The 27,444-nt window shown below is 32.4% G+C and overlaps 1 protein-coding gene across 4 annotated transcripts; it reads right to left on the minus strand.

Annotated features, from left to right (window-relative positions):
- Nucleotides 1-262: 262 nt before the first annotated feature.
- On the minus strand, nucleotides 263-26,974 carry LOC148309912 (nephrin-like). Of its 4 annotated transcripts, XM_088259228.1 has the most exons (15): nucleotides 26,670-26,974; nucleotides 15,184-15,334; nucleotides 14,745-15,100; nucleotides 12,277-12,672; nucleotides 11,787-11,897; nucleotides 11,499-11,690; nucleotides 9,119-9,270; nucleotides 8,554-8,743; nucleotides 8,229-8,359; nucleotides 7,308-7,467; nucleotides 5,544-6,146; nucleotides 4,691-4,831; nucleotides 2,629-2,721; nucleotides 2,431-2,546; nucleotides 263-1,579 (listed from the first exon to the last, which is right to left on the minus strand). In XM_088259228.1, the coding sequence occupies exons 3-15, from the start codon at nucleotides 14,833-14,835 to the stop codon at nucleotides 1,508-1,510; spliced, it is 2,448 nt and encodes an 815-aa protein (XP_088115354.1). In that variant the 5' UTR covers nucleotides 14,836-15,100; nucleotides 15,184-15,334; nucleotides 26,670-26,974; the 3' UTR covers nucleotides 263-1,507. The 4 variants fall into 4 exon arrangements, with proteins under 4 accessions (XP_088115354.1, XP_088115355.1, XP_088115356.1 ...); XM_088259229.1 differs by lacking the exon at nucleotides 15,184-15,334 and having other exon boundaries at nucleotides 26,871-26,974; XM_088259230.1 differs by lacking the exon at nucleotides 15,184-15,334 and having other exon boundaries at nucleotides 26,865-26,974.
- Between the last annotated feature and the right edge of the window lie 470 nt (nucleotides 26,975-27,444).

The following is a 27,444-nucleotide window of genomic DNA, read 5'->3' on the forward strand; positions in this document are numbered from 1 at the left end:
TATATATATATATATATATATATATATATATATATATATATATATATATATATATATATATATATATATATATATATATATATATAAATATATATATATATATATATATATATATATATATATATATATATATATATATATATATATATATATATATATATATATATATATATATATATATATATATATATATATATATATATATATATATATATATATATATATATATATATATATATATATATATATATATATATATTTATATATGTAAATTTCTATGGTATATGAATAATTTTATATATTATTTAGACATGTCCCAAGATATAGAAACCAACCAGATTAAAACCGATTTTTTCAGTATAAACTTTACTTTTCAACATTTGTACGTATTAAAAATTCTAAAAGAAAACTTCAATATTAAAATTGTGGATTTACTTAACGTTGCTTTTGAAGCAAACATGTGTTTGTACATACATACATATATGTAGTAACATAACGTTTAATATTTGGAAAATCAACAAATAATAATAGTAGAAATTATGTTCAAACAAATAAACTTAACAACAAAGTGTTTGAAGGTCTTTATTTAAAATTTAAAATAATCTAAATACCTATTTCAATAGTCTTTTATTTCAGTCAGATGAATAGTTAGTTAATTGAAATTTCATATTACACGAAATATTTTCTATTGCAAAAAATACATCTTAAATACCAAATAATGACTGGCATGATCTTATTGAAATATTCGTTTCGGGCTAACTCAGAAAAAAGAATAGTCTCTTTTTCCATTTATATATAAATTGGCACTTCCATATATCCCTTTAAAGTAGATATAAAAATTTTCTTTTTGGGTTTTATGGGCTTTCGTCCACAAAGGTTCAAAATATTACATAAATATTTTCTACCTACAGAAAAAAAAATACCTAATATAAATTCACCTGTTAAATAAATTCACCAAAAGTAGACTTATTCTATAAACAGTGCGTTATTTTTTATTTATTCGTCAGTTTAGTGATGAAAGTATAAAAAAAATTATGTAAAGCAAATGTATTATATAATATGCGAATACCTGTACGTATTTAACTTTTTTTTGTAATATACGTTAATATACTCATTGACCTAGGATTATTCTGTCTGCAAAATAATATTTTGTACCTAACTAATTATTTTAATTTCATGTTATTGTATACAAATTTCATATAAAAAAAAACTTGCGTATTAATAAAATTGGTAGTTTCTTCTCATTTTTTTCCTATTTTAATAATTTTATTATCTAATTTATTCTTAATGGTATAATATCACGATAGAATGGGCTTACACTTTTTATACTGTTCAGTAATCGTATGTTGAATGTGAAATGTTGGAATTGATCGCCATTATACGAATAATGTGACAGTAAGAAGTCGTAATTGTTATTTGCAGTTAGCTCGACAGTATTTAGTGGCTACACCAGCTGCCCCAGCTCCAGTAGCGGGTTGTGAACCGTCAGTGTAGTCAGTAAGACTGACTACACGTCACTCTCTTGGGCGGCGGGCAGCGGGGCTCGAGTCGTCACCACTTCCCTCCCAGCACGTGCCACCTATTACAGATAATAATAATATATAAAAATACACTTTTAATTTTTAATTTTATTTGCTTCTAATAACACCGGTCTTTAGAAATAAAAAAATAAATCCTGTTTGCACCCGTCAAATAATTTATATTGGTACTCTTGTCAGCATTTTTGTCGCTTCACCGGTCGTGTCATTATGTGACATTTGACGTGGGGGTTGACTTACCCTACAAAATGTTGAATTTTTAAATGTTCTATTGTTATTTTGAGTAGATTGAAAAAATAACTGTGAAATTGTATGATTTGTAGCTTTTATGCTTAAAAGATATACGTAGATTGTGTCTTATGATGCAATGTAAACATTTATGATTTGAGCATTTAGGTGATCAAATATTATTATAATTTTCAGTTGGTCTGAGTTTTGTAATGTTTATTCCATACTTACGTTATTTATCTTTTCATTTTATTAAAATTAAACACTCGAATAATCCACTTTATCGAGTTTTATTTTTATTTACGACTAGTTTCGAAAACGAAAATTGTTTTCATCTTCTGGTACAAATTAAAACCAAATTTAATTTTAATTTAGTTTTAATTTGTACCAGAAGATGAAAACAATTGTCGTTTTCGAAACTAGTCGTAAATAAAAATAAAACTCGATAAACTGGATTATTCAAGTGTTTAATTTTAATAAAATAATCATGTCATTCCACAAAGTTAATGCCGAATCAATAAATAATATATTTATCTTTTCTCCTACTTGCACACTAGTTTCCCTAGTATTTAAATAGAGGCTTTATGAATTATTAAGTGACCGAATACATAAAATACAAATTACTTTTAAAGTATTATTCCAAAAAAAAGTAAAATATGTTTACCGGAAGATTATGCGTTAGGAGCGGGGGAGCTCTAGAGTAAGGAGGGGGTCGAGGAAGTAAGCTTTCCGCAACTTCTCTTTCGGACTGTTCTTCTAAAACCACTTTATGATCTCCACCTGAAATTTTTGATTCATTAATGATTTTTATCCAAATTAAAACACGTTAGTCTACTACTGTTAGTCTACTAAATATTTGTACCTTTGTTTAGTGGAACCACATCTGGATTTTTTTCATCTTGTAAAGCTTGCTGCTGTAATTCAGATCGCGTGGTGACTTTCGGTTTACTCGTAACTGTAAAAACATTAAAGGAATAATCTCAATTTTTATGATTTTAGAAAGCAAAAACAATGAAATTATATTTATATTACATATTTGAAATAAAAAAAATAGAGCTTCATTTGCTCCAATATCCAGTTCCTATCTCAGTTCCAATATCCCTTGACAGCAATGATAATACAGTAGTTACAGACTTTTCACAGCTGTTAGACTGATAAACAGATGGTGCTGTTTTGAAGGGCTATTAAAAAAACAGCGCAACTTATAGAAATGAGATTAATTTTATTTTATTTATCAGAAAGATGATGGCCCCCAGCCGTGATGAAGGCGATTTCTGAAGTTTTCAGCTACATTTTGGCATATCTCGATGGGCATAGCGGCGATTTTCTCCCGAGTTCGATCCTTAATTCTTCCAAGGTATGAAGCCGATGTTTATTATTTTCCTTCAGATAGGCCTTCAGGAAAAAGTCGTAAATGCTAAAATCAGGTGAGCATACCACGTAACCCCTCAAGGAGACGCGGCGCGCAAGGAATATCTGTCGATGTTTTGTCATCGAACCGTGACTTAGTGTGGAACCAGTTTCTTCTAATCTGTACACCCAAGTCACGATTAAATTACGGTGAGGGACAGTATAACAACACCCAAGATTGAAGTGCAGCCGAAAGGCCCGCTGTGTGGCGCTGACAGAATGGCTATTTTCAAGAAACGTGCGGACGGCAAAGCCCCGGTGTTGTCCAGACCACACTTAGCAATGACTGAAAACGGCAAAACCTTCCCGATACAATGAGATCAGTCCCAGGTCCTACCCCCACCGTGTGCGGTGGGATGTGCCGGCCTTTCAAACTGCACTGTCTGTTTTTCCGCACCTTGTATTATACATAGCTTAGTCGAAAACAAAATTATCGCCAAACTTTCAAGTAGAATAAATACTTAGTTTTAATTAAGTGAATCTCAAATTAAGTATGATTAAGGTCCTATGGTTAGTGTCGTGAACTTTGGGTCTAATTGAGAATTTTCAGATTCGATGCAATGTTTTATAACAACTTGATCCTATTTTAACCTCTAAGCTGCTCGATTTCGAGTGTCAAACTTTCCGTCCTGTGCTGGATTATTTTACATTACAATATTTTTGACAAAAAAAGCATATTTTTGCCTATTTTTTGTAGTGAAATTTTTGGAAATCGTTTGGATACCCATCATAGATGTTCACAGTATACAATTCACTTGACTAAAAATGTTTTTTTTAGTGTATTTACACAAAAACATTAACATTTACGGTCTCGCGGCCGAAAATTTGGCGGCGTATAGAAGACGCGGCTGTCGTATAGTCCATTCGTTGCGTGCGCTCAGTTTTTTTTAAAATGCTTTATATTAAAAAATTAATGTAAATTAAAATGAAATTTAGAAAAATATTTTAAATTAATGTTTATATTAAAAAACGGACATGATTGATATTTCGAAATTGTGTGAAAATCTTCAAAGCAGAGATTAGAATAAAAATGCATTTTGTATGTGGGACATCAAAATTATGTGACTTTATTCCTTTTCTCGCGCATTGGTAATGGTCGCTTTCACCACACAGTTAATAAATATAATAATTATGAAAATAGTTAATGGTAATTTAGATCGCCTAAACTGATTGAACAGACTGTGTGATACTGAGAGCACGCGCCGAGCACGAGCCGACCGGAAGTATTCACGATAAAGTTGACACTAAATTGAAATAATTTTTATATTTTATGACACTAAATCAAAGAGAACTATCCACGCCTCAAACCAAATTTAAGTGCAAAAAATTATCCAGAGGTGTTGATATAAGTACGTAAAGTAGAAAAACGACTATGCATGCTATGCGCAGTCAATTGTACTTCTATAAAAAACAACAATAGATGCGATCCGCAGCTTACGGGTTGAATAAAAAGTTTCCAAGGTAAACGAAAATTACACATAAGTTAATGGTTGTTTTAAGGAATAACAATTAACCATTATAGTTTGATGGATGTTCGGAGCGGTGTCGCAGTTTGAGAAACGCTGCAGCACACAGCACCAGGAGCAGCAGCGCGGCCAGGACTCCGCCGCACACCCCCGCCAGCCAAACTCTATCAACTACCACTGCATTTTCATCTGTGGAATAGATCATTTGTTTTTCCTTTTCAAGCACAAAAAATCCTATTTTGAACAATATTCCTTTATAAGAGCTTAACCAATATATATGTATATATATAAATATATATATACATATATATATATATATATATATATATATATATATATATATATATATATATATATATATATATATATATATATATATATATATATATATATATATATATATATATATATATATATATATATATATATATATATATATATATATATATATATATATATATATATATATATATGTATGTATATATATATATATATATAAATATATATGAAAAATTGATATTAGTAACCACAAGAAAGATGGATAATAGCAAATTCAAAAACTTGTTAAACTGCAACAAAAGGTTAAATAAAAATGAAAAGTAAATTTAAAAAGTCTTTTTACATTTTTTGGCTCAACATAGATAAAGAAAAATATAGAAGTCTGGGTATTTACAGGGCCTACGACCTATTAAGACGAGTCTCAGTCCAGACTTCTATATTATATTCCATATTTCATATAAATGTCAAAATTTTTAAAAATAGCTTCTAAATGGAGAAAACCCAGATTTGTGAACAAGTATTTGAATACACTCTAAATTTGAGAAAAATTTTCTCGTTTTTTCATATTTTGTTATGTGGGTTTTTCAGAAAAAAACAAAAAGATTAGAAGTAAAGGTTTTACCAGTGCGTTTTTCTGCCAATTCTAGCGTATACGCATCCAGAGTCTGGGGTGGAGACCGCCCGCGAGTATTGTACGCGTAAAGGTGCAGCCGGAGCGAGCGGCCCGCTCGCAATCCGCCCACGGAGAAGGAGGCGCGCGCCGCCGACACGTTGGCGAGCAGGCGGTCCTCCGCGGCCCCGCGCTCCCACACCTCGAGCTGGAAGCGCTGCGGCAGGCCGCCGTCCCAGCCTTCCTCACACGCCAGCTCCAGCGCGGCGCTGGTCAGGTTGGCGAGCGAGCAGTTGGCGGGCGCGTGCGGCCGCGCGGCAGGCAGCAGCGTGAGCGCGCACGGCTCCGTCTGTCGCCCCACCAGGTTGCTGGCCCAGCACAGCGCCGTGCCGTAGTCCGCGTCCGAGATGGGCGTGAAGGCGAGCGCGGAGCGAGCGGGCTCGCCGCTCCAGGTGAAGCGCTCGGGGGCTACCGACAGCAGCTGTGCCGAGTTGTTGAGAGCCCACGAGAACGAATCCGGAGGCGGAACGGCTTCTACCTCGCACAAGAGCTGTACGCGCTCCTGTCTGCCTACGCCGTATGTTCGCCGCAAATGAGTAGAGCAAACTGGCTTAACTGAAATTCATATAAGAGTCATGTTTTTAGGCTGACAATACTGCTTTAAAATAATGCACATAATAAAAAGGGAAGAAAGTAATTCTGTATACATATATTCTATGTATGTTTGCATAATAACAAAAAAATGCAACAAATTCTTCTACACTTGGGTCTGTTTTTATGCGGATCTTTTTTATGCGCTTTTCAGATGTGATAGAGCTAATCCCTTATCTTTGTAGGTTCAAGTCTTTTTTTATGCGAATTCATATAAAAAATCTAAAGTGAAAATAGTGTTTCTTCCACCCAACACGACATGCTTAATTCAACCACTAGATCAGGGCATCATTACCTCTTTTAAAAAATATTATATTTAGAACGCTTATCGACATATACGGCATACAATAGAGAATGGGACATTTACTGTACCTAAAGTTTGAAAAAGCAAACAACTTCTGGGTACTTCGTTTACTCAAAGCATTCTCACCGTACACTTCACAATTTTTGCAACATTTTTACCTTTTAATAGTAAAAATGCATCACAAAGCGTATTTCTTCAGATATTTAATTCGTTTTCAAATCATTATAACTTTTTACAAAAGCAATGAATTGGAAAACAATTTTCTCAAAAAATGTAGATTAAAATGTTCCCTTTTAAGCACATGTTCATTTGAAATAATCAGGTGAGTTTTGCTTGATATGTGGGCATTAACATCATCTAGTGGCAAAAAACCGCAGATACTTTTTATATGACCTATTATATATTGTGTTTTTATTTTTATGATTTTTTTAAAACTTTTTTATCCGATTTTTAAAAATAATGGAATATAATTTAAATGTTTGAAAGTTTGAAAATCTCCTAACAAGGCGAATTTTTTTTCGTTGCTTCTGAGTATTTTTTAATAAAATAAATATTTCAGTAGGCTTAAATTATTGTTTCAGTAAAATATTTAAAGTTTAAAATGGATTTTTTTAAAAAATAAACGCCAAGTCAATAAACATAATTATAAATTACAATGTACAATACTGTGCCCTCACTGAGTTTTCCCGTGCCAAGGCCATAATTTTTTAAAACTGTATGAATTATTTATGGTATGAATTAACTTATTTTTAATAACCGTCCAAAATATATGTGTAAGTGCATGCAGATAAAAGTTTATTATGAAAATAGATTTATCTTACACATGACTTGCAACGTCACAGGTTTGGAGCGCGCATCTCCTTCCACGTTGGACACGCTGCACGTGTAGTCTCCCGCTGCACTCCTTCCAACCCCGCGCAGTACCAGATTCCCTCCGGACATGGTCACCCCCGCCTTGGGATCCGCACTCAAAGCTCGGCCCTGACAATAAAACCATTAAGTGTTTTGGTTTTTTCTTTCTTTAAGTCTTTATTTGCATAATTTCAATCAATTGCTATGAATATTCCCAATATTATTGTAGGTCAGGTATTCCCCGAAAAGTGATGTACTCCTATATATATAAGTAAAATAAGGAATTTAAAAAAAAGAGTGTCACCTCTGTGTATCTAATTGAATGACAAATCAAATGTTTTTAAGATAACTGCAAACACAGATTACTGAATTATTTTTAATACACTTTTACTTATTTTGAAAAAAAGTCCAAACCGTAAAATTCACTTTCATACTGTTTCTTTGATATATTTTTTTAAATATCCTTTTTCCAATTTAAAACAATTAATTTTTATTCAAGTTTTACTAAGTAAATACAACTATTTCTTAAAAATCTATTGTGACACGTGTTTCGATGCATTCCGTATCAAATTGACTAAGTAAAACTGGAATTAAAAATGGATAGATTTTGCCACAGAGTGACGGCCAAATCAATAAATGAAATATAACTTTTCAATTAAGTTTCATCTCATAATTACATTTTAAAATTTTAAAAGTCAGTGTTGAAGACAGCAAGTTTATTCTGTAACTATCAGATCATTCATTCCTTCATGCATTAAAGGCTATTTTTTATTATTTCAGCGTAAGTATGTTCTCTTTCGGAATGCGTAAGATAATTATAATGCCCAATATGAATGTAAATTGTATGACACTATATTGACATACATTTGAAAACAAATAAAAGTACTCACGTTGTGTTCCCAGATAAGTTTATACGGAGGAGGATTAGCAAGGACATGGCATTCAAAGTAAACGTCATCACCTTCTTCTATGTCGTGCGGATTCAGGGTTGCCCCCAAGGACAGGTTGACAGAAGGTGGAACTGCAAAATATGTATAAATACCGATTCGTGTTATGCTTATTTATATTGCTTATATCATCGCACAAACTAAACTATAGATTACACTAAGAACATTAGGAACTTAGCTTAATTATATTATGTGCAATGTACTCGTATTTTGTGTAGGAATAGGGTTCATTACTATTGATATATTTATTTGCGATAAATGAACTTACAGAGGACATTGAGAGTGAGGAATGATTCCAATGGATCGGAGAGAAGAGGATGTTCGGCGCGGCAGGTGAGTTTCTGTCCGTGTTGCGAGCTGTTGACCGTGAGACGCACCCGGAGGAGGCTACTACCCGAACCGTCGCTGCTCATGCCATCGGAACTTTCACTTTCATGCGGCTTGTCATCCACCACATCCTAATGACAGGGGAAAACCAACATATTACAATAGGTATTTACAATACCAACGTAAGCGCTTTGTTTCGAGAGAATACATACAATAAAGTTTGGTAGACAATAAAAGTAAGATAATGAATGTTAATTGATGTAAACTTGTAATAAAGTATTTCAATATGTTTTTTTAAAAATTAAATGCGCTCCTTTTGTAAAAATAATTAAGCAAGTTTTAAGATAAATCAAATAGACCTGCACAGGATTTCCTTGTCGTTTTCTACCTAAACAATCTTCAACTAACTATTCGGACCCTATATGTATATCATGTATTGAAGACATCATGGTAAAATGTTTTTATTCCAGATAAAAGTGTTATTAGTCTTCAAAATAAGAATTTACCTGCTGGTCCCCGTGCAGTTTCTGTCCTTTGAGCCATAAAGAGAGAACTGGCGCCGGTCTGCCTCCGACCGCGCGGCAGCCCACCTCCTGCTCGCGGCCCGCGCTCAGCGCCTCCCCCTCCGCCACCCATATCTCCGTCTGCACCGGTGCCACTGGATTCATCAAATATTCAATCTATTATCTAATTATCTAAGTACAAATTTAATTTGTTAAGTATGGATTTACCTATTCACCTGATTACTATTTGTCCAAACTTTTGATTGCTTAATTTTAAGGTACTGATTTCTATAACAATGTCAAAGAAAGCAACATATTTATACGTAATATTCATATGCTTACATACGTATTCCATATATTAAAATAAGGTTTTATTTACAACATTTTGAGTGTGTCCAAATACTTGTTCACAAAATCTGGATTATCTCCAATTACAGGAGTTATTTTCATATTATTTTATATTATTTTATTTAACATCTCACCAATAGATGTCTCTAGTGAAGTTCTAGTGATTCAAGAACAAGGTTTCTAAATTGGTTCATATATATAGAACTTCCAAGAATTTGAGTAGTGTTGTTATCAATAATGGGTAGAATTGGTGAATGTTACACGTGTGTAAAGTGATCACTTAAACCAGCCTATGACGGTCGTCAGCCCCGTAATTGCCCAGACTTCCATATTCTTCTTCATCTTTGATGAGGTGTCAAAAATAAGGTTTTATTTCACCTAGTTTTTATTAAAATCTAATTTAATCCTTAACAGTAGAAAAAAAAGAATAAAGTTAGATTGGGGGTTTCTAATATAGAAATATTCACAGAAGTGGGCGGACCAGAGCAATAATCTCATGAAAGTAAAATGCATTTTATACGTATGCTATATAAACAATACAAGGAGCAAAATAAACAAGTCAACTTTGAGAAAGAAAAAGTGGAAAAGACAATTTTTCTATGTACCTAAATTATTTTATAAAATCGAAAATCTATATCCATAAATGTTATTATAAACTAACTAACTAACTAACCATCACGCCGCTTCTCCGCAGGGGTAGGCAGAGAGAATAGAGCGCCACACCACTCTGTCCTTGCAAACATTCTTCGCCTCTTCCACGTTCATGCATCTCCTCATACATACCCGCCGATTGTTACGACTCCTAACCTGACCACTTTCAAGTATTTGGCAAACCTGATCGTGCCATGTTTTTTCGGTCTTCCTCTGCTTCTTTTCCCACTAACATTCGCCTCATAAATTTGTTTTACCGTTCTTTCCTCACTCATTCGTTCTACATGTCCAAACCATCTCAACACACCTTTCTTAATTTTATCGATAATGCTTATCTCAGCTTTGCATTCCTTCCATATTTCACTATTCGCACATCTATTATACATCGTTTTGTCGCACATTCTTCTGAGAGATCGCATTTCGACTGCATTCAGTCTACTTTAATCCTTCTTTTGCCAACTCCATGTTTCACTTCATACATTAGAGTTGGAACCAGGACTCTGTTGTGCACTGCCAGTTTAGCTTCCGCTGATAGGTTTTTATTTGCTATAACTGATTTCAGTGCACCATTCACTTTGTTCCCAGCATTCACTCTCCTTTCTATGTCTTTATCAATCTTTCCATCCCTAGAAAACATACCAAATAACTACCCAAATATACGAAATCATCTACCTGTTCCAAAATCTCTCCGTTTACCAATATTTCACATTCAGATCTGCATTCTTCTCTTTCAAAAACCATAATCTTGGATTTGCTAACATTCATCAATAAATCACTTTCCTTGCACACATTATTCACTTTTGTCACCAACGCCTGCAGATCTTCTCTGCAATGTAATTATAATTTTGATTATTTGGAAAACATGCAAATAAAATATTTTATACAGGTATGCTATTTGACTCACCGTTTTAAATAAAGCTTTATACATATTTAAACTATTCATGCTACTACTACTACTACTACCATCATGCCGTTTCTCCGCAGGGGTAGGCAGAAAGGATGGAACGCCACACTCTTCTGTCCTGACATGCACTCCTCGCCTCCTTCACATCCATACATCTAGTCATACATGCCCTCCGATTACGCAGACTTTTAACATCACCAGATTATAGGTTCTGATTGATCTGATCGTGCCAAGTCTTATTATTCATGTTATCGCTTCACATAATAACTTGATATGATCTAGTTATTATAACATATTCACACAACAACCTAATATGATTGAAAAAATGTTTTAATTTGAAAACTTTGTCACACTTTTTATTTTGCAGATACTTTGATCAAATTCCTTAAATGTTTATTTAACAGGTACCTACGCATAGATATAGAAATAGCTGATAAGTAATTTAAATTGGTACGTGTATTAATGAATATGAATAGTTACACTGCATGTCGATGAGAATGGTGGTGGTGGCCGGCGGAAGGAGCGGGGAGTTGGAGGCGTGGCACGCGAGCGGGGCCAGCAGGTCCGCCCTGGAGAGCGGCGGCAGCGCCAGCAGCGCCCGGCTGCCCGCGGGGCTGCCCGCCACCAGCAGCCGCGCCCCGCGGTACCAGCGCACGGTGGCCGCGGGGAAGCCTGGATGCGGGAACAGCACATACATATATACATACATGTACATGGACTCGGTCCTAATCCGTGTACAACTTTCCGCTAGCTGATCAATTACCATACCTCCTGATGAAGTGCAGACGAGGGATGGCGTGTCTCCTTCTCTGTATGGTCCGGCGCGTCCGTTTATAGGAACACCCATTTCATTCGCCACCATCGGTGCTCCGACGGCCTCTGAAATCATTTTTGCTATATGAGATATACGGTTCTTAAATGATTTAAGTTTTTTTGTTGTTATTTTATTATTAAAGATTCTTTTCCAATTAAGCCTTCTTCTACTTACCCTTATCCGCACCAAAATTTTCAAAAAGGAGTGCATCCGATCGACGCAGGCTTATCTTGATTTATAATTGCATAAAGAAAAAGTGATATGTCTCGCATTTCTTGGTTATGCAAAACATATTAAATGTTATATAATGCGAAACTGTATTTATTGCTTTTGAACCTCCTAAGAAATTCGGGACTTTCTGAAAGGTAGTTAAACGTTTTAACCGATAAACTACGAAACTAACACTATTACATTAGCGACTGTACAGAAGGTTAAACATCTCACCGATAACCTGAAGGCTCACTCTAGTGTTGCGAGTGGGGGAAGCTCGGAAGTCTGCCCTGCAGCGGTAGTCGCCGCGGTCGGCCGCCGTGGCGGGGCGCAGCGTGAGGCGCGCCGTGAGCGGGGACCAGCGCGCGCGCCCGCCCCACGCGCCCGACCAGTGCGCCCCTTCCCGCTCTTCCGCGCCCTCTTCGCCGTCCGTCAGCAGAGCTAGCTCGTCCCCCTCCTCCTCGCTGCGGCTGCCGCGAGCGTCCCAGCTATATATAGGGGTGTCTTCGCGGTACCACACGACCAGTAGCACGGAGTCGTTGTGCTGGTGAGGAGATATATCGCAGGGCAAGTCCCCGCTACCTCCGGCCACCGCTTGCACCTGTATAGCATCTTCTTCTGCTGTTATAACTGAAAAATTTAAAATTATGCTTTCTTTACATGGGTACAAAACAATCACACACACACACACACATATATATATATATATATATATATATATATATATATATATATATATATATATATATATATATATATATATATATATATATATATATATATATATATATATATATATATATATATATATATATATATATATATATATATATATATATATATATATATATATATATATATATATTTATATATATATTTATTCATTATTGTAGACCAAATACAGATTTAAATCTGTTTTTTGTACTGGGCTCAAGTAATACATCAAAGTTCAAGTAGCCCCGTTCTACGGCACGTATAGTGAAAGGAATGAATTTTAATTTATCTCTACATACATAAACACAAGTATCTAGTTTTTTTTATTATATAACTACTTAAATATGATAATTTGAAAATAATTTATTTAAATAAAATAAAATAAAAACTTTATACTTTCGTCATTTGTACAAAGTGAGTGGATATTTTAACATAAAAAATTTAATTAATCATTTCCGAGTAAATATTATCTCGTGAAATCTAGTTACCTACGGAAGTAATTTTTCGAAAAATTGAAGATAGGATTAGCGGATTCACGATAAAAAATTCAAGTTTTTGCAAGGCTTTTATGAAGATATCTTTGATATAAAATATTTATAAAAGTTGATTTTTTTTCTAATTATTTTATATTTTATTTTATTTAAACTTCATGTAAACAAAATAAATAAGTACATTGGCGGGCTTATTGCTAAAAAGCAATATCTTTCAACCAGCCAAAATTATTATAAGAAGCCGTTTAATTTAAATTAAGGGCAGGGCATATAAGCCTTACGAAAAAAATCACACTATACGCGACATCGAAAAATATATTTGTGAGGTATCTATTACATTTAAGAGGTTCAAATCAAATAATTATTATAGTTTGAAGAGCATAAGTGCACGTCAAGCATGAAAGGTTACTACTTGAAAGCCATACTTTCAAGTAGTAACGAATTTTAAATCTTTCTTTTTTATCAACGGTTAAAGTTTATAGATACGAGTACGTTTAGTAGTTTTTGTTGTAGTCAAATAAATTATTGCGAGACTGAATGTTAAAAATTATGGTAAAAATAATCATATTTTTTTTACAGCTGCCATAATGAAAAATTGTAAATTTTACAATTGACGCAAGGTGCGTTTATGGTGGAATTTGTTTCTTGATATTTTTTTGAATTTATAAAAGTGTCGTACAATAAATCATGACATAATTAATATACTACAAAAACGAGAGTTATTTTGGTTTTACTAATGGTTTTGACTTAAAAAAAAAGCGGTATTTTTTGTTAATATTCATGTTCAGTAATATCTGGTTGTTATAAATTATACATACATTTTTGATTTGTGGTCTATGACAAACTTTTTAATATATTTTAAAATGATGCAATAATTCGTCAGTTAAAATAAATACGTTTTGATATATTTTTTAGAATATTCTTGCATATGTATGAGAAAAATACAGTTTATATTATCGATTAACGCTTTTCATTTCTTGCTACAGTCAAAGCAAACTTCATTGTATGTTTTACAATCATAATTTTTCATTGGTATGATTGTAATTTCAATACTACTGATTCGGTGATACAGATTCAAATTTATTTTCTATGCTGGTTTTAAAGAATTTGCTGTATATATTTTCTTATTTACAAAGATGGGACATACGTTAATATAGATTCAACAAGTGCTTAGTATAAAGAGACTAGAGCTTGCGGTACTTTCACATTTTAAGTTATTAAAAAAAATTGTACTCTCGGTTTCCTGCAAGTCATATATTCGAGCATTCACCATTTCAAATTAGTTTTTTTGTTTATTCAAACAATGTACCATTTTTTCACTTTATATATCTTTCAACATTTTGTGGAAACATTCAATATTAATTATTTGAAAATCGAATTATAATAACAGAAAAAGTAACCAGCCACAAGAATAATATTTTCAATATAAAAAAGAATAAGGAGAAACATAAAATTAATTATGACATACAAATAACTACAAGTGGAAAGCTTCCTTACCTTTTTGGGTATCAGATATTCGAAGTAAAACGAGTAAAAGAAGAAGAACTTCTATCCCTTTTCTCATCCCTTGAACTTCTCTTGACCACATTTTTACTATATCATGTATGCTTTATCATCTTTTTCTTTGCTATTGGTAGATTCAGTTACGTTAGAAATAAACTCATTGAACGTTCACATTATTCACTAACAACATTTTATTAATGCAGTATTGATTATTTTATCAACATCACTTACAAATAAAACACTTTACACAATTCACCACAGTAACGTAAAATCTTGCGTGTTCACTTAAATTATTTTTTTTAAATTATTTTTTTATTTTTAATGTTTAATACTGAAATTTCTTGATGGATCTGCATTTTATACAATTAAATTAAAAATATTTTGTTTTATCCACATTTATTTCATATGACCAATGACTGGGTTTTGTCGTTACCTAAATCATTAGACTGGTGGGTGACCTTCCCATACAAATGTGCAGTAGAAGGAGTTGTCCACCAATGGTTCCTGATTTACCCATAAAGTATTTAAATTTAAATACAAAGTCAATTTCTACAATAAATTTTTTTGAATTTTAAAATCCATGTCTGTAACAAAATTATGAAAAAATTAACTCAACACACCAAAAACAAGTTTTTTGTAATTATTATTAAAATATTTTATTTATTGTTTCGGCATTAACTTTGTGGTAAGACATGTTACAATGATTAAAGAAAACACTTGTTTTTTATCACTTGAGTTTTATTATGAATTATCTTGAAAATTCAGAAATCCAAAAAAACCTAAATTCTAATCATAATTTATTAAATAATATATTGTTTCAAAATTCTTCACCGTTGCTTTCCATTTTTCCTTTGTTTTCAAACTCCACCCCTTGACTAACCCTTTCCCTTTACTTTCCCCTCTCCTTATTTATAGAACAATTTTATAATTTATATTTTAGTTATTATACAGACCTGAATGATGGAAGTTCAACTTCTGAAACATGTAGTCTATAATAAAACTCAAGTGGTAAAAAACAAGTGTTTTCTTTAATCATTATAATTATAATACACTACAAAAATCGTTCAATTTAAATAAATTTTTTTTTAGAAAAATTATATTTATATATATATATATATTTATATATATATATATATATATATATATATATATATATATATATATATATATATATATATATATATATAAATTTTTATAAATATATATATATATATATATATATATATATATATATATATATATATATATATATATATATATATATATATATATATATATAAATATATATATATATATATATATATATATATATATATATATATATATATATATATATATATATATATATATATATATATTTATATATATATATATATATATATATATATATATATATATATATATATATATATATATATATATATATATATATATATATATATATATATATATATATATATATATATATATATATATATATATTTATATATATATATATATATATATATATATATATATATATATTTGTATATATTTATATATATATATATATATATATATATATATATATATATATATATATATATATATATATATATATATATATATATATATATATATATATATATATATATATATATATATATATATATATATATATATATATATATATATATATATATAATATTTATATATATATATATATATATATATATATATATATATATATATATATATATATATATATATATATATATATTAATATTTATATATATTATATGAATGATTTTCAGCCCCGGCTTGTGTTTATAAAACATAAAAAATAGCCTCTTTCTAGTCTGATGATATTGGTAACGGTAAAATCTGGTCATTGGTCAAATAAAATAACTGTGGAAAATAACCATATAGTTATTATAACACTAATTACAATTCTAACAATTTTATTAATGGATCTTTCAAACGATTATAGTTTCACTTCAACCGTATGTAATATTGAAATTACATTTGGTCACTATCTCAGTAGAAACATGAAATAACATAAAATATTTAGAATGATAAATGCTTTACAAATTGTGTGAGGGATACAATTCGACTAATACGTACATTAAATCTGTGAAACTAGATTCCAACTAAATTTTCACAATTTTTAAACGGATTTGTCAATTTCTAATACACTGCACAGTGGGCCCGTAATAGGTCATAGGCTTCAAATATCGATGTCTGAATTACGACCTCATTCTACCCCCAAGTAATAATCATTAGCCATACTACCTGAGGGTATAAAAGAAATCTAGGATTTTAAAATTATTTATTCACTTTTTGGCATTCAAAGTGACCATATTGCATTAGCTCTCATTAGCGTTATCCGAGCGGCAATTACTCACTCTGCGTTCAATTTATCGTTTCCTAGAAAAAGTTTAATTGTGACGGTTGTTCAACAATGGAATTTCAAGAAGAAGGTTAGTACAATATTTTACATACTTTTTTTTTCTTTTATTTCGTAGGTTGAATCAATTACATGGGTGCTACGCAGTACGTAAAATTGTTTTATAATTTCATCCTACTTTTTATTTATATAAACTTTTAACTTATCTTGACTTATCCTGCCTTAACGATTTCTATCTCAAAATGTAGGCTTATGTCTGTAGTTTAAGAATCATGAAAAATTGTCTGCGCCAACTTACGCCGGGAACCTATTTTCCCACTCGTAGCACCAAATGGTATCCGCGTAGAAACTGTACGAAAATACCACGTGTAACTTTTTAGTATTTTAATTTATTGTTTTTTTTTTAGGTACCATCTATAAATTTGTCCGCCTCCGTAGTGTAATGGTCAGCATGCTCGGCTACCGTTCTGGAGGTCCCGGGTTCGATTCCCAGGGGGGTTTAATAAATATAAGTGATTTTTTCACTCTAATATTTATTCAATATTACACTGGACTGGTACCTGAAGTGGAAGGCTGATCACCTTTCCTTCATGTGTAATCGATCGAGATAACACTGCGTTTATATGAAGCAGCGCCCTATGCACCATCGGGGTGCGGTAAGGGATTTATTATTTATCATGCTATAAATTCTCTTGTACACGTATGCATCTATTGGACATTTGACTCTCCGTAAAAGAACATAAGTCCCAGGCAGAGAGGAGTCGGCACGTCTTGCACGCGTTGACACAACCATTACAGGATATCACAAATAATGATACCAACAACTTGCAAAACCGTGTTGCAAATATATGTAATAGATTGTCAAAATATTGGAAGAAGGTCGGCCGCTCAAAACTTGTTTAGGCTTATCCGTGGTATAATTTACCACCTTCCTTGCATAAAGTTTTGATTCATGGGTCCGAGGTGATTGATCATTCGTTATTATCAATAGGGGAGCTCTCCGAAGAGGCTGCAGAGTCCTGAAATAAAATGATCAAATTATTGAGACGCGATCATACTTGAAAAATATCAAGAATTGTTACCAATACCGATCTTTTAAACAGACTTCTTCTTAGCTCTGACCCGTTTATATCTATAAGAAAATTACTACGCAATAAGAAATCTGTATTATCAGAAATGGTGTTGGAGATGTTCAATGTTTAGGAATTAGGTTTTTCATTACAATTCCCTATTTAATTGATTTTCTTTATTTGAATTATTCAATTATTATGTATTTAGTGTGCTTAAATAATACATGATCATATTTTTTAATCGATAGAATTGACTGCTGGAAATTTTGGTTTCGCAGAATTCTTTAATCCCATGTACGGAGCCGCCCGTATGATTGAGCTGTTTTGATGGGAGCACGAGCTGCCGTCAACCAGCATTTCCTACTAGCAGAATACGTTGTTTAAAAATAAAAAACGGGTTTTTTACAAAAACTGTCTTATTATTTTATGTGAAACTACTTATAGTATCTATAAAAAAAATTGTATGTACAGTAACACACGCCATGGTTAGTAATATTACGATAACCCCCTACAACCGCTCTTCTTAGACCACCTTAAACTTCATTTTATTTTGTGATGGTGGACTAGTTTAAAATTGTATACATTATTCAATATAACTAACTTGCGTAAGTTATCGTCGATTTATTTATATATATATATATATATATATATATATATATATATATATATATATATATATATATATATATATATATATATATATATATATATATATATATATATATATATATATATATATATATATATATATATATATATATATATATATATATATATATATATATATATATATATATATTTACGCAAACTCTGGAAAAAAGTTTATAACAATGGATTTAAGGCAAGAGTACAATCGGATTCTCTACAACTAGGCTAAAAATAAGAATAACAGCAGAGATTGGTAACAGATTTCACATAATTTTGGGTCATTTGCGTCAAGTCTGTACGTAAGCTGAATACGTTATAAAACGTGACTCTATGAACTTACTCTGAATGAAAGGAATTCTGATATGAATTGGTGCAAACCTTTCATATAAAATAGATTTTACGCAATCACTATTCGACTCGGGTATTCAAAGTAACCAATGTTAAAAATAAAAGATCAGCCAGAGGGATGTAATAGTGAATGTCTAGAAGTCCCGTGTTGATGTCATGTATTACAATGTCGAGAAACGATGACGTGTGATCTTCACTACGGAGGAGAACTCTTCATTATTCATACCACTTGGATGTTATACTCGTATGAGCTGAATTGCACTTGTTGGAATTATTAAAAACTTAAAGCAAAATACTTTCAAGGATAAAATGAAGAATGTATCCTTAAAGAACTGATAAAATTACGTAAAACAGATTAATAGTTTTTGTTAAATATAGTGTGTATTAGGACAGTGTCTTGAATAATTAATACTCACTATTACAAAGTATATTTTTCAAATAAAATACAAAATAATTGATTTTAATTGACAATAATAGAGTGTGTCGAAATACTTGTTCACAAATCTCCAATTAAAGGAGTCATTTTTCATATTATTTTTTGACATCATAATGTAGATGAAGAAGAATATGGAAGACTGGGCATTAACTGGGCTGGTTTAAGTGATCACTTTACATACATGTAACATTCACCAATTCTACCCATGATTGACAACCGCACTACTCAAATTCTTGGAAGTTCTATATATATGATCCAATTTCGAAACATTGTCCTTGACTCACTAGAAATTTATATATATATATATATATATATATATATATATATATATATATATATATATATATATATATATATATATATATATATATATATATATATATATATACATATATATATATATATATATATATAAATAAATATATATATATATATATATATATATATATATATATATATATATATATATATATATATATATATATATATATATATATATATATATATATATATATATATATATATATATATATATATACACACACACATATATTTAGTAATCGGCCATCATGTGGATATTCCATCATCCTTGATATCGATCTTCCATATTATATTCAATGAAAGCGGCTGAATCCTGGTGTTCATTGGTTCAAGGGGTACAACATTTTCTTGGGCATCATAAAGCAGAGAATTACGTATTAATTAATTGAAACTATGCTTTCAAATTATAAAATTCTCGGTTGTAACATGAGCATAAAAGTTCACTACCTCCACAGCCTTTGATCATTATCCAGAAAACTTGTGTTATTTTAGTGAAGAACAGGGCTTAAAGATTCCATCAGGACTAAATGATAAACTATGGAAGATCGATATCAAGGATGATGGAATATTCATATGATGGCCGATTACTGTTGTAGCCTTCAGCAAAACTAGCTTACTAAACTCCATGCTAAAAGGTTGACGTGGTGAAACCACGTTTCTCCTCTAGCCTGGCAAAAATAATCAATTATCAATCGTTTAATTTAATTAGTCTTAGAAAAAAAAAAAAATCTGTGCGCTCAAATATTTTTTTATGGCTCCGACCTTTTATAATTTACCTGTCGTAAAACTAAAATGTATTTAAAAGGTTTGAATCATAAAAAAAAACTGTCGCCAACCCGCTGGCCTGTAAAGGGATTATTTGCCGGCGGTTTTTATGATTATAGTAAAATCATTTGTTTACGATATAGCGCAAATAAAATTATTGCTAATTGATGTCTAGACGTTGAAAATTTTGGGGGTGGATACAAGCGCACCGTCAGCCAATGAAAAATGGTTTCGAGGGCGTGATCTTCAAGAAGAGAAACTGAATATAACGGGAAGAAATCAGTGGGATCGATCTCTTGGAAGCCGGCAGTTGGTCGGAATAATCTCTTAGAAGCCAACAGTTGGAAGGATCAGTTGGGAGGAATCAGTCGTAAAAGGAAAGACCGACCAGTCGGACTGGTCGGAATAATTAGTTGGAAGGAGGAGTTGGTCGGAATCCGCATCCGGGAAATCAGTGGGATCGAGGAGTTGTAAGCAGCAGTCGGGAGAGATCAGGGGGATCGAGCAGTCGGGAGAAATCAGACGAAGAAGCATACCTACACCAGGTTTTAAGACTTAAGTGAGGAGAAGAGCGGGAGCTCTACGCAGGGAGAGAGAAGATAGAAAAAAGGGATTTACTCATCCGGAGTATCAAAAGCAGACCCACGCCGGGTCATAAGCCTCAAATTAAGAGCTGAAGCTCTACTAGGAGAAGAAGAAGATAAGAAGCAAGAATCATCGCACGGCGGCCCGTCATAAGAAGAACCTCATCCCAGCATCCAACGGCGCAGCTTTTTCACAAAGGATCACGGCCACACCAGCATCATGGCGCATCTTTTCCACCAAAGGTTAGAATAAGTTTAATTTAAGATAGGGTTAATTAATTTTAAGCTAATTTAAGATAGCAATTTAAGATTAGTTTAAGTTAAAGTCGCTTTCGTATAATTATTTTATTTTTAATTAAATTAATTTAAGTATATTTTTTGTGCAGAATTTTCTTTCATCTCCCTACCCTTCCATCAATATTCCCAAGGTATATCAGCTTGATAAGGTGGGCGACGTCAATTGGCGCCCAAAACGTGTCGGCCATCGAAATATTGTAAATTTCGAGGTTCGCGACCCTGAGAAAACTTACAAAAAAATTTATATGTATAGGAATACATATTTTTTTTGTTTATTGACAGTCCCATTTTAAGCTGATTACCTTGAGAAAGGGGTAGGAGATTGTAGAAGATAAAGAAAGTAAATATTTACACATTTTATGCATATGTTTTTTTTGTCAAATTAATTTTAAATGCACATTTACATATATTTTTTTGCTCTCTCTTGTTTTAATACAATACAGGTGTGGTGTTAGGTAATTCGATTTTTTTTTATTGATCGATTAACGTGACCGTAAACAAACAAAAATATGCCTCTAACTAGAAACGGCACGTTGCGTGAGCAAGGGGAGAACGAAGAGAGAGAAATAGATGCTTGGGAAAATGAGATAAAGAAAGATCTCCGGATACATTTATTAGGAATAGGATTTAAAGTCCAAATGCAAATCGGAACGCAAGGAACATTTTTGGTAGACAGAGGAAATAAATCTGTATACGACTTACGCGTAGCACCGGGAGTTACTGAACCACCCGAATCTAGGGATAATTAGTTTAAATATTATATTTACCCACTAGTATAACCATGTACGAACAGAAGTAGTAAATAAGTTAGGAAATAGACAAATATTAATAATTTAATTGAAGATTGATTTTTTTGCCATTACAAGGCGGGGTGGATTGACGTGGTGAAACCACGTTTCTCCTCTAGCCTGGCAAAAATAATCAATTATCAATCGTTTAATTTAATTAGTCTTAGAAAAAAAAAAAAATCTGTGCGCTCAAATATTTTTTTATGGCTCCGACCTTTTATAATTTACCTGTCGTAAAACTAAAATGTATTTAAAAGGTTTGAATCATAAAAAAAAACTGTCGCCAACCCGCTGGCCTGTAAAGGGATTATTTGCCGGCGGTTTTTATGATTATAGTAAAATCATTTGTTTACGATATAGCGCAAATAAAATTATTGCTAATTGATGTCTAGACGTTGAAAATTTTGGGGGTGGATACAAGCGCACCGTCAGCCAATGAAAAATGGTTTCGAGGGCGTGATCTTCAAGAAGAGAAACTGAATATAACGGGAAGAAATCAGTGGGATCGATCTCTTGGAAGCCGGCAGTTGGTCGGAATAATCTCTTAGAAGCCAACAGTTGGAAGGATCAGTTGGGAGGAATCAGTCGTAAAAGGAAAGACCGACCAGTCGGACTGGTCGGAATAATTAGTTGGAAGGAGGAGTTGGTCGGAATCCGCATCCGGGAAATCAGTGGGATCGAGGAGTTGTAAGCAGCAGTCGGGAGAGATCAGGGGGATCGAGCAGTCGGGAGAAATCAGACGAAGAAGCATACCTACACCAGGTTTTAAGACTTAAGTGAGGAGAAGAGCGGGAGCTCTACGCAGGGAGAGAGAAGATAGAAAAAAGGGATTTACTCATCCGGAGTATCAAAAGCAGACCCACGCCGGGTCATAAGCCTCAAATTAAGAGCTGAAGCTCTACTAGGAGAAGAAGAAGATAAGAAGCAAGAATCATCGCACGGCGGCCCGTCATAAGAAGAACCTCATCCCAGCATCCAACGGCGCAGCTTTTTCACAAAGGATCACGGCCACACCAGCATCATGGCGCATCTTTTCCACCAAAGGTTAGAATAAGTTTAATTTAAGATAGGGTTAATTAATTTTAAGCTAATTTAAGATAGCAATTTAAGATTAGTTTAAGTTAAAGTCGCTTTCGTATAATTATTTTATTTTTAATTAAATTAATTTAAGTATATTTTTTGTGCAGAATTTTCTTTCATCTCCCTACCCTTCCATCAATATTCCCAAGGTATATCAGCTTGATAAGGTGGGCGACGTCAAGGTCATAAAAAAGGAAATTTGAAGTTATAAGTGAGTGTATGTAAATTTTGCAATAAATCCATGTATTTTTTTTTTAATTCTGAGGGCTATTTCGGATTTGCAGCCAAAAATGAACTAGGGACAGTTAAAAAAATCGCGGGCACCAAAAAGTGTGTTGGCATGTGATATATGTCTGGAGTTGTATTGAACTCGGGTGAATTCAATGTGTGTACTGTGGGTAAAGTCCATCTGTAAGCGTATGTGCGTTATAAAGGCTAAATTAGTAATATTGGCTTGATTTTCGCTTTTTGGTATTTGTTATTTTTAAGTACTTTCAACTATTGAACTATCTTTTAATTTTAAATTAAATACATTTCATATTTAAGTTGTAGGTTTGGCATTTGTAGACGTTTTGTGTCATCTGATACTGGAAACTAGGTGATTTTCTTGTGCTGCCTGCATTCCCATGTGCGGTTTTCTGCAGTTCCGTAAGGTGTTTATCTATATTTCCAATGTTCCTTTATCCATTTTTACTATTTTCTGGTTTTTATTTAATTACAATTAAAGTTATATTTTTTGCTTAATTATCTAAGAAAATCGCAAAATTGTCAAAGTATTATATTTAAAAAATATATGAAACAATTGTTCTAAACGTTTTTAAACTTTTATTTGTGATTTGTCATTTTTGACTTTAAATTTATAGTACTTTTAGATGACGTTGCGGTCAGTTTAAAATTACAACCCAAATTTGCTATGAAATAATTATAATTTTGTCAAAAAAATATACATGCTAAAATAGAAATTAGTATTATTACTGCGTTACTATTACATTTTTGAGCGCATCTGTGGAGACAGTTGTACCCTAATACAGTGTTCCGCCACGTGTGTGCCACGGCACACTGGTGTACCGTTATGATTAGTTGGTGTGCCGCGGAAAAGTCTAGTTTTGTGAAGATAACACACTTAGAAATAGCTGAAAGGCGTGCGAATTGGGATTTTCGACTCTTACCACTATTAAATAATAAAAGAACTATTAAATAATAAGAGAAAGCCTGCGGATGATCAAAGTAGAGGTGAGAGCAGCCTTATCAAGAATTGCTCAAATTTCACAATCAAAATCACCCGTGCTCAGTTAAGTAGGGTCACAATTAGCATTAAACATCATATGTTATATATCGCTCACTCCTTTCAAAAACGTCATATTTCAAAAAACTTGATTTTTCAGGAGAACGTTTTTAAAGTTTAAAAATATAAAAAAATGTTTTAAAAATAAATATCAAGCCACTTATTGAACTTTTTACTGTGCAATAGATCTTTTTAGGTAAAACATGAAGGTTTTTTTCTCCATTTGAAAAATATTTAGTATGTTTAAAAATTATTAAACAATACCTTTTCTTCAAAATGCAAAAACAACACTTTCTGCCCTGCAGCGGGTAAATATTAAGTTAAAATATGTCTCTTTTGCTGGGATACAGTACATTTTTTGGATATTCCGAAAACATGCACAACTGAAAATTGATGATTTTTGATTTATGACGTTCTTGAAAAGACCGAACGATATGTTTTCAGATTATATTAATTTAATAATAAGTCAATTTGATATAAATTTCGTTTTTTTCTTTGGTGAAGGTACCTCTAAAAATTCTTGATTTGACAGGTGAACCTTGAATAGAAAAAGTTAGCGGAACACTGCCCTAGTAGGGATAGGCAGAGATCTATCTCTAGATCTATTTCTAAATAGAACACCACTCCATTCTGTCCTTACAAACATTCGCCTAATTCACATTCATGCATCCGTGCTCCTCATATATATATGTATTTACAGGCTGATCATTCAGAATATTGACTGTACTATTTTCAATTATATAAAATAGTTGTTCATGTCATGTTGTAGTTTTCTTCTATTTCGTACTACATAAGCTTCACATATTTGGTTTGCGTTCTTTCCTCCCTATTTTTTTTATACATACAACCAAACTTTCTCAATAAACCTTTCTTTTGTTTATAGTGGTAATCTAAACCTTGCATTCTTTTTTACTTTTATGAGTCGAACATCTATTTTACATCATTTTACGCCAATATCCTCCAAATGATCGTATTTCTACTACATTTAGTCTTATTTTATCCTTCATTTGCAACTCTACTTTTCACTTCGACGCCTTAGGATTGATATCGGAACCCTGTCGTATATTGCCAGTTTAGCTGAGCCGTCAGGTTTTACTTTGATTTTAAGTGCACTATATTTCCATTGTTTTCAGTATTCACTCAGCTTTTTAAATTTTGTATTACCCTTTCCATTCTAAAAAAAACATACTTTTCAAATATATACAGTCATCTGCGTGCTTCATAATTTTCTCATTTATTATTTTTTCATACCCAATCTGCACATGTACATTCACCTCTACGAAAACAAGAACTTTGTGATTCGCAACACTTGTCAACAAATCGCTTTCCTTTCACACATTGTACAGTCACCAGCACCTGCAGGTTTTCATTTTCTCGGTAAACAAATACTGTAACTCAGCAAGCTATTTTTTACATCTTTATTTTACATACAAAGAACTTTCTAGGAATCTTTTTCAAGGATGTCAACCCTGATATAAATATCAAATTTCAGTACTGACAAAACTGCAAAAGGTTTAGTAAAATGATATACGTTTACGCCAACATTTCATTGTTTTGCTTTGATTTTTCTAAAATCCGTGGTTAAAAATAAACATTGTACGAATATGAACCCATCCGTATAGTCAATAGGTAAAAATACACAATTGTATGTTTGGAAATCAATGTAATCCTGAAAAGTTTGATTTGACGATAAAAGTAATAGTTTTAGAAAACGAAACGAAGTTGCTTGAAATTTTTTTAAGCGCACATTAATGGGTCGTTATTTTCTTTTAATGATGAAAGAATAGTTTTGATACTCGATCAATTTATTAAATAGACGCAATAGCAGCGCGATGTAAAATATTCAGACATATCGATTCAAAATAAAGGTTTACAAGCGCCTTAGAAACTTTATTGCTAAAACCTTTTTACCTATATCATGTCAACAAAGTAAAAGGAGAGTTTGTTTTAATTCCTTTTGAAAGCAATCCACATGATTCCATTTAAAGTAAATTGTTTATAGCGTCACTTTATTGCACTTGAAAAGGTAAGATCCACTCGGTTGTATTTATGATGAAACGGGAAAATGTGTTACAAGTCCAAAAACTTGAATGGTGAAAAACGCACACCCACTTTTCTCGTAATTAATAATTAGCACGCTCGAAACTCGATCTTCGGGGAACTAAAACGGGTTACAGTCGAACGCGACCCGACGCGACCGAACGTGGATTGCTACTGGCGTTCGTGCTCTCCCGCTCTATACTGCTCCCTCTCTCGACCGCCCCCCACCTATTTCATTTCCACAGAACCCCGCGCCATAACGGAAAATTGAATCATAAATGTTGATGAACATACAGCCATAATGCTGATAAGATGCCGTAGTAAAATTTTCGTTATTTCGCAAAATATTATTGTTCTAAGGGTGCCCGTCGCACGAGACATTAAGGCGTTGTTAGCACCTACTAATGCGTATACATTCTGGACAATGAAAATTCTACATTTCAGTTTTTGACAAATGCCTGGCTATCGGTAAGTATTTAAGTGCACAAGTGAGTAAAGTACTCTTGTAAAAAAATTAAAAGTGGTAGCTACTATCCGAAAATATTCAAACTGACCAAAACTGCAGTTTTTTAATACACTTAACAGCAAGTAGAAGAGAATGGCAGGGAAAGTCGTGTATGAAAGAATCATCGGACTATCTTAACCA

This window comes from Brachycentrus maculatus, unplaced genomic scaffold (genome assembly GCF_059751285.1).
Source record: "Brachycentrus maculatus isolate JH-2025_06_01 unplaced genomic scaffold, ASM5975128v1 h1tg000115l, whole genome shotgun sequence".
Lineage (NCBI taxonomy): Eukaryota > Metazoa > Arthropoda > Insecta > Trichoptera > Brachycentridae > Brachycentrus > Brachycentrus maculatus.